This window comes from Eptatretus burgeri, chromosome 8, assembly GCF_056783735.1.
Source record: "Eptatretus burgeri isolate ZD-2024b chromosome 8, Ebu_testis_v1, whole genome shotgun sequence".
NCBI classification, from domain to species: Eukaryota; Metazoa; Chordata; class Myxini; order Myxiniformes; family Myxinidae; genus Eptatretus; species Eptatretus burgeri.
The window spans coordinates 55,764,233-55,773,620 of NC_140968.1; the positions used below are offsets into that span (position 1 = coordinate 55,764,233).

The 9,388-nt window shown below is 42.3% G+C and overlaps 1 protein-coding gene across 1 annotated transcript in view; it reads left to right on the top strand.

Annotated features, from left to right (window-relative positions):
- Nucleotides 1-9,388, top strand: part of LOC147021789 (homeobox protein Mohawk-like) — a 94,551-nt gene that overhangs the window by 64,855 nt on the left and 20,308 nt on the right. Inside the window, exon 5 of the mRNA XM_085892157.1 lies at nucleotides 5,025-5,402. Within this exon, the coding sequence (XP_085748283.1) occupies nucleotides 5,025-5,402 (378 nt within the window). The remainder of the gene's footprint in view (nucleotides 1-5,024; nucleotides 5,403-9,388) is intronic.

Consider the following 9,388-nt stretch of genomic DNA (forward strand, 5'->3'; position numbering starts at 1 on the left):
GACTTCTTCCAGAGGATTGTTGAGAAAGTGGATGGGGTTTTTTTTCTAAACGGTCCTTTCGGAGAGACATAGAGAGACTGTGAGATTTGTCCGGATTGAAAGACATGTTCCACGTGTTGGACCAGTTTGTGATTTTACCCAGAACTGCAGTGAGTGAAGAAGCTGCTGCATGCTGGTCTGGGGGATGACCGATGGTACGGCAGAGGGTGGAGTCATCAGCAAAGAGATATAGAGGATTTTCCAGAGAGTCGGAGAGATCATTGATGAAAACAAGAAAAAGAACAAGGCCCAGAACGCTACCTTGAGGAACTCCAGCCTGGACAGGAAGAGGGGATGAAAGAACTCCATTTAGGGCCACACGTTGACTGTGACAGGAGAGGAAGTCTGCGAGCCATGAGTGGTGATGGCCTTGGATACAATAGGAAGAGAGTTTGATGAGCAAGGCAGGGTGCCAGACCGTGTCAAAAGCACGTGATATGTCCAGGGATACGGCTTGGATTTCATGTCTGGCATTGAGGACCTCCATCCATTGTTGGGAGAGCAGAAGCAGAATATCCAGGGTGGAGTGACCTGGTCTGAAACCAAATTGATGATCGGAAATCAAGTCATTGGAGAAGAGGAAGGATTTAATGTCTGAAGCGATGATTGATTCCATAACCTTGCTGATGATTGGGAGAAGGCTGATTGGTCTGTAGTTGCGGGGATCTGTTTTTGCACCTTTTTTATGCAGGGCAGTGATGTTTACTGATTTCCAAGCAGATGGCTGACCTTGGGCAAATGAGAGGGTGAATAGAACAGAGAGGGGGTGAGCAAGAGCAGAAGAGCAGGTTTTTAGGACACGTGGGCTGATGCCGTCTGGACCGGTTGCAGAATCTGAGTCGAGGTTTGACAACAAGCTCCCCAACTTGTCAGGAGAAAAGGACACAGAGTCCAGGGACAGTTGGGTGCGACTGGGTAAGGTGGGTACAGAGAGCGATGGGTTTTGGACACAAGATTTAGCTGCAAACACCGAGTTTAAGCATTCAGCTTTTTCATGTGCGGTATCAGCAGTGCGGCCATTTGAGGTAAAGGGGGGGGGGTGGGGGATGGAGGGGGAACAGACACCAGAAACAGATTTGATTAGATGCCACCAGGATTATGAGGAGGGAGAGAGGTTTGAAAGTTCAGACTTGAGCTTAGAAATATGTTGTTTTCTGGCTTTCCTGAGGGTAGATACACACTTGTCCGAGTTTTATGGAAGGAACTGAGATTACCCTCAGTTAGGTTTGCTTTCCATGAGGCAAAGGCAAGTTGTTTCAGGACAACTGCCTCACCACGAGCTTCAGTGAACCAAGGGTGGGAGGAAGGGTAGGACAACTGAAGACGATAGGGAATAAATCTGTGCATGAAAGAAAGTTTGTTCCAAAGGTGGAAAAAATGAGGAAGAAAGAGTCAAGGTGAGCAGTGATTCTTGATTTTGGTAGTTTTACCAGAAGGGGGTTGCTGGTGGACCTTGAGCGCCCTGTGGAAATATGGGGGGGGGGCAGATCGCAGGCAGAGCAGGGGGTGCGAGAGGAGATAGTAGAAGACAGAAAGACCATACTCAGCTCATCACAGGAGATACTAATGTTTCCCATGTAAATATGGATTTATTGCAGAATTATTTATTTCTTTCAAAGATAGTTCAAAATTGCTTTGAGCTCTGTGGTCTCTTTTTTCACTTTTCCTTGTGTGGCCGATTGAATAGCCCAGGGATTTCATGCTTTCCTTCGGGTACAATCCCAAGATTGGCTCTAAACTGTCATTCTGTTGTTTTGCATGTGGGGAGTTTCTTCAAGGATTATACCATCCTTCAGAGGAGATGTTCCATCTGGTGTTGAATGAGATGGAAATTATCTTGGAATATTTTGAAGAGTTGACTGTTGTGGACCAGTACTCTCCTTGAATTCTAACTTTTCTGACATCAGTGTCATCACATTCCCAAGAACACTTAAAATCCTCATGAATACACAACATGACACATGGAGACGTGTTTGTCCATTCTCCTTAAATTTCACGAGTAAGCAATAGAGGAGGAGTGGGGTTATAATCTCACTTTGCTCTGAGCTTCTGAAATATGAAGAAACATATTTTTTTCCTCTTACATGATATTTCCCTCAAGGAGGGTTGATTGTACGGAATGGAATTTGAAAGGATGTGAGGACTATAAAACAACATGAACAATCCCATGGCGGAATAATGCAGGAAGCATCGCCAACCATGCTGGATGATGCCATCCAGCATGGCAAATGCTTTGTGAAATCTACTTTTGACTGGGATGAATGCAATAAATACAGTGCCTTCAGAAAGTATTCACACCCCTCAACTTTTGTCACATTTTTGTTTGTTCCAGCCTGAATTTATAATGGACGAATTTAAATTTTTTTGTCACCAATCTACACAAAGTACCCCATCATGACAAACTGAAAACATGTTTTTAGAAATTTTTCCAAATTGATTAACAATGAAAAGCTGAAATGTCTTGCGTCAATAAGCATTCAATCTCCTGAGTCGATACTTTGTAGAAGGGCCTTTGTCAGTGATTACAGCTTCGAGTCTTCTTGGGTATGTCTGTATTAGCTTTGCACATCTAAATATGGGGATTCTCTTCTATTCTTCCTTGCAGATTTTCTCAAGCTCTGTCAAGTTGCATGGGGAGTGTCGGTGAATTGCAATCTTCAAATCTTTCCACAGATTCTCAATGGGATTCCAGTCTGGGCTTTGACTGGGCCACTCAAGGACTTTCACATTCTTGTTCTGAAGCCATTCCAGTGTTGCTTTTGCTGTGTGCTTGGAATCATTGTCCTGTTGGAACATTAATCTTCGCTGCAGTCGAAGGTCTTTTGTACTCTGAAGCAGGTTATCCTCAAGGATTTGCCTGTATTTGGCTCCATTCATTGTTCCCTCTATCCTTACAAATCTGCCAGTTCCTGCCACTGAAAATCATCCCCACAGCATGATGCTGCCACCACCATGCTTCATGGTAGGGTGGTAGGGATGGTGTTAGATGGGTGGTGAGCTATGCTTGGTTTCCGCCAGATGTAGCGCTTTAGATTCAGGCCAGAGTTCAATTTTCATCTCATCAGACGACAGAATATTTTGCCTCATGCTCTCAGTTTTTCATGTCCCTTTTTGCAAACTCTAGGCATGCTGCCATGTGCTTTTTTTCTCCGGAGTGGCTACCATCTGGCCACTCTCCCATAAAGCCTGGATTTGTGAGGTGCTGCAGAGACTTGTCCTATCGGCAGGTTCTCCCATCTCAGCCAAGGAATTCTGTAGTTTTGTCAGAGTGGTTATTGGGTTCTTGTCTACCTCCACGACCAAGGCCCTTCTTGCATAGTTGCTCACTTTGGTCGGACGGCCAGATCGAGGAAGAGTCAGGGTAGTTCCATATTATTTTCTATTCCTTATAATGGAGCTCACTGTGCTCTTGGGAACTTCCAACACTCCAGAAATTGTTGTATATCCTTCCCCAGATCTATGCCTCCTCAAAATTCTATCTTGGAATTCTCTGGACAGTGCCTTGTATTTCATGGTCGACTTTCTGCTCTGACACAGTCACCTGTGGGGCCTGATATAGAAAGGTGTGTTTCTTTCTAAATCATGTCCAATCAATTTAATTGGCCACTGGTGAACTCCAATCAAGTTGAAGAGACATCTGAAGGATGATCTAAGGAAATTTGATGCACATGAGCTCAGTTTGGAGTGTCATAGCAAAGGGGTTAATACTTATTGACACAAGATATTTCAACTTTTCATTTTTGATTGTTTTGCAAAAATTTCTAAAAAAATGTTTTCACTTTGTCATTATGGGGTTCTTTGTGTAGATCGGTGACAATTTTTTATTTTATTTAATCCATTTTACATTCAGGCTGCAACACAACAAAATGTGACAAAAGTGGAGAGGTGTGAATACTTTCTGAAGGCACTGAAGAGTTGGAATTTTGATGTCGTAGATAGAAATGTATGACTGCGTTATGCCGATGGAGTTTGGTGACATGTGAAGTGGTGAGAGAGAAAGCAAATGAAAAGAGTATACGTACTCTGTATGTACTTCAATAATTTTTAAAAATCCATTATGCACCGCAGCACAAAAATCCCTAAATATGTTCTTTTTGGGGCAAGGAAAATGCAGATTTCTTTGACAATCACGTTTTCACAAATGCATACAACATGTTCAACTAACCAGGTTATCTCACCCAAAGGGGCATTTTATTTACGTTTTGTGCTCTCACCTCCTCCACCTGTACATGCTGGTCAGGAGTATGCACTGGAGCTTTGTGTTCACAGTAGAATTCCACACTTCCAGAGCATCCCCTGTAATAAATATATTTCCATTAGCAGAGGAAAGTGAAAAAAATGTATTTTTACTAACTCTGAGCTATTTATGGCCATGTTATCGCCTCAGGAAGCGAAATGCGGCTTGTGTTTCAATACCGGCCTTATATTGCTCTGATGAAGGATTCACACTCAAAACGTCAGGTGCACCTCCCTTCCTCTGGCGGTTGATTAATTCCATTGTTTAATGTGTCTCCTGATGCAGACAGACACTATAGCTTTCATGAAGACAAGTATGTCAAAGGTTGGTAATTCTATGAAAATTTTTTATATATATATTTTTTTTATAAATGGAAAAATAATGAAACAAAACCATTCGTTGATGAAGTCATCTAATCTATGTGATTAAATAATTCCAAACGTTATGATAAATGGGAAAAATTTACTAAGCATCAATAAACATGCAAAACACAAGGAATGACAAAAACATTCACATGAACTTTTGTGGTCAATGCTTGCTTTCCCAAAGCGAAAGGTCAATCATACGAGGTGCGTTCAAAAGTTCCCGTGACGGGAAGACGCGATACATGCAATTATGATGAAACATATTTTTGTGTGTATTTGCGTACAATGGTCATTAATTTTGGATTGAATTTTCACTCCTGCTAACTGCCAATTTACCTGTATTTCATAGGAATTTTCTGTTTGCCCACTATGTGCTGTTGCAGACGATGCAGAGCTGACGTGTGCAGTCGAACGACCGGAGTTTCGACCCGTGGACAGCAGCCCCGAGATCCCACCATCCATTGTCACTGCTGCCACCGTCACCACCCCTGGCATCACAAATTCGAAGCTCACAGTGGAGAATGTGAGTCGGCAGGGTGGAGAGCAGGCTTTTCCACGAAAGTTTAAAAACAGCCTTTTGCACCGCTATCTGAGGGACTCGTGTCGCCACGGGCTCGCGCCACTCGCCGCACGTGGCTCTGGTGAGGGAGGACGAGAAATGCCCAGTGTATGGCTCGCGGCCGCTACGCCTGCACCCGAGGAGGGATCGCTGTCACCAGGCTCAAGCGGCTCAGAATGGAGAACCACACGGCCCCTGTACGGTAAGTATGCCTCAGAGCAATGTCATCTGTGGTGTAATTGCTATATGCCCCCATTTGCCTTCTTGTTGAGTCATCTAAAGTTGTGCTGATGTAACTTACATTTGTGTGGAAGTTAATGATGAATTATAAATTATGGCAAGTGAGTTGATCAATCTAACAGGAAAACAGGTTTTATCAATTGAAATTTAACAAAAGTATTCGAACCACCAGAGGGAGCAAAAGAGAGGCTGACGTTTCGGACGTTAGCCCTTCATTAAACCCATTTCAGGCATTAGTTTATGATGAACAAGAAAAGAGCTTGAGGTGCTGTTATTTCCTAGCTGAGACGTGCTGAGTGGGATATGTCAGCTTGCTCGGTCTAACTTGCAATGCTGATCCGAATGAGCAACGGAAGTGCTCTGCTTGGAAAAAGATCATATTTCAGTAAATGAATGGACTCGTGATGAATGGACCACATGATCAACACAATAAAACCAGAACAGCTACAGTCCAATCAGGATTTTGTTTTTTTTATACAATACTACACATAATCATTTACATCGTGTGAAGCAGCTGAAACGTATCTCGATACACTGGGATGGAGTTCAGTTTTCTCTGAGTTTCTGAGAGCAACTCAATCTCGATCCTGTCCAAAAAAAAACAACCTCATTTTATCCCCTTCGTTTGCAATCATGACATGTCTATCCATATGCCTCCAGTACTTCAGGCTTCAAAGATGACATGAATCGGATATATCATACGAAGGTGCTTTGGAATTGCTTTACAACCACTCGTATCTGATGTTCATTGGAACCACTCGTATCATTGGAAATGCAGTGTTTGTGTGCATTGCACATTCTGTAAATGAGGTGTAACTGATGACAAAATGGACTTGCTCACATGATGCAGAGCAATAAGTATTTGTAATCCAGCTAACAACACAAATCACTGGAATAAGCATCGAGTTATCTCGTTCCGTCAAGTCATGTCCAACTTCTGTTGATATTCATCATCAGATTTCTCCAACCATCCCCATCCTTCACTGCTTCCCGAAGCTCCGGCAGAGACAGCTTGGTTGCAGCCTTTACCCCATCCATCCAGCACGTATAAGGTCTGCCCTTCTTCTTCTTCTTCTTCTTCTTCTTCTTCTTCTTCTTCTTCTTCTTCTTCTTCTTCTTCTTCTTCTTCTTCTTCTTCTTCTTCTTCTTCTTCTTCTTCTTCTTCTTCTTCTTCTTCTTCTTCTTCTTCTTCTTCTTCTTCTTCTTCTTCTTCTTCTTCTTCTTCTTCTTCTTCTTCTTCTTCTTCTTCTTCTTCTTCTTCTTCTTCTTCTTCTTCTTCTTCTTCTTCTTCTTCTTCTTCTTCTTCTTCTTCTTCTTCTTCTTCTTCTTCTTCTTCTTCTTCTTCTTCTTCTTCTTCTTCTTCTTCTTCTTCTTCTTCTTCTTCTTCTTCTTCTTCTTCTTCTTCTTCTTCTTCTTCTTCTTCTTCTTGCCTCAACCATACCCAGCATGATTAATTTCTCCAGACTTTCGTTTTTGCACACATGATGTGACGTGTCCAACCAAAGTATGACAGTTTCTGTTTTTGCATCAGCGCTTCTAATGTACATGTAGTGGGGCAACTTAGCTAAATATAGCATAACAATTGTGCATTTTGTGAGGAAAGCACCAAATTTGGCACACTCGCAGCCTATCATATTATGAACAGATTTGGATATTGGGCCATCTCAAATTCAGCCGCTGATGGCTGTGGCAGCCATTTTCCACTGCCATCAAAAATTTTGAGATGGCCCAATATCCAAATCTGTTCATAATATGATAGGCTACTAGTGTGCCAAACTTGGTGCTTTCCTCACAAAATGCACAATTGTTATGCTAAGTTGCCCCACTAATGGTGGTTTAATTAACCTCCACCATCTTCGAAGATGGATGGAGGTTACTGTTTTCACCCCTTTCTATTTGTTATCTTGCCAAAACGAAGTTTTTGCAAGATATGTTAGTCAGCTTGTATGTTTTTTTTTTGTTTTTTTTTTGTTTGTTAGTTTGTCTGTAATCACGTATAAAAAATTCTGCAGAGCACAGTTATCATTGGAAATTTTTGTAACTTCGCATATCAGAGTCCTATAGAGGACCCTTTCAGTGCATAAAATTTTGAAGGTCAAGGTCAAAGGTCAAGGTCACTTTGTCGCAAATCAGGGGAGTCGACGAAACCCTTATTTTTTGAGTAATTTTGATCGGATCGTCTTCAAACTTCATGGGAATATAGTTCATGGTCTGGCGCTCAGCTGATTAATTTTTGGTGGCGATTGGCCTTGACCTTCATGGTTAGCGCCAAAGTTCAAACATATTTGACCCCAAGGTCAAATTTTCAAGTTTTAGGAACCATATCGTGTAGTACCTCAAATTGAACACCTCGATGAGCGCTTTCTAGATATGTCAAGCTTGAGACATTATGACGTCATTTGGTGACGTTATGAGGCAAACGCATATTTTTCATGGTTAGTCTGTAGAACGATTCTCATCGGAATCTCTCGTCAGCAGATATTCCTCAAGGAGTCGCTCCTGGTGGATAGCAGCTCTGTTCACCTCAGTGTGACCTTAAAGAAGTCACACGTGGTCACCTTTTGGCAAGATACGGGTCACCCTGCGGGTGACATTGGTTTATTTTTTGTTTGTTTGTTTGTGAACAGTATTAGGGAAAAACTCCTCGAAGGATTTCGACGAAACTTGGTGGGGGGTTAAGGCCCGGTCACACCTTGACGTTTTAGCCAGCGATGGCAATGTATTAAAATGTACGTAAAACGCTGGCTTACGTTGAACTTTTGATGTTTTTTTTAAAGATTCGGACGTATTCATAGCGACTTGGTCTTATGTATAACGCATTGGTAACGGACACAGAACGTTTCGTTGTGTTACAGATAACTTATACCAACGAATGCTGAACCTGTTGTCGGCCTACACAACCGATGCCCAACGATAGTCTAACTTAGGCATAGCGCGTTGCACGCATCGCCAACGATGTCGTGACGTAGCCTATTAAAAGGCTGACGCACAACGATTCGAATCATAACTGCCGTAGAAATGGAAGTGTCAACATCGCGGTCACACCTTGGTCACACCTTGCCAGCGTATGCCGACCTCAGAAAAATGTGTCGAAAACGTTGGGGCACGTCAAATACGGTATGAGTAAGTTTGGTATACGTGAGTAGAACGCTAAAGTACGCTATCATACGTCGTAGTAAGTAGAGTACGTCAAGAAATATGACACACGTTCCGCATGCGATGGGGATAAGTTTTACACACGATAAGTGGACGCTTACACACGTCCACAAACGCTACTTATAAGCTAATCATAAGTCGAAACACGTCGCGGTAATGTCTTTTTTACGCGAAACTTATTTCTAACTTATGTTTGACGTGCTTCGAACCAATTCTTTACGTAGTCCCAACACACATCGATGTATGTAGACGTATTCCAATGACGTCTTCCGGTCGACAAAAAAAATAAATGAAGGTGTTTCTAGCTTACAACTGCCATATAAAGACGTGTTCCCAGCGGTTTTGGGAATTGGTATATAAAAATGCTGCTCATAAAAGGGGAACCCAACAGTGTTTTCGAGTCCTTTTTGAGTCGATGTCCATGTCAGCAGTATCAGTGTCAGTATTAGTATTAGTATTAGTAGTAGTTTGTTCATGTTGGCAGTAGTAGGTGAGTGTGAGGGGGAGGGTGTGGGTTATGATGGATCGTCCTTGCGTCCGCGTGTCCACGGGTAGGAGACATCTTTTCACCATTGTTCGAAGTTCTTCGCGGCTAATTTTTTATGGGGCTTTTTCAACAATGAGCTGTAGCTTGTTTTTACGATTTAGGTATATTCATAACGGGTTGGACAAATGCACAATGAACTAATAATGTGCATAGAGCACTTTGATTACTTATAGATACGATATACCAACGAATAATTATCGTGGAGCCGGCGTTCACAAACTATGCCCAACGATAGCCTAACTTAT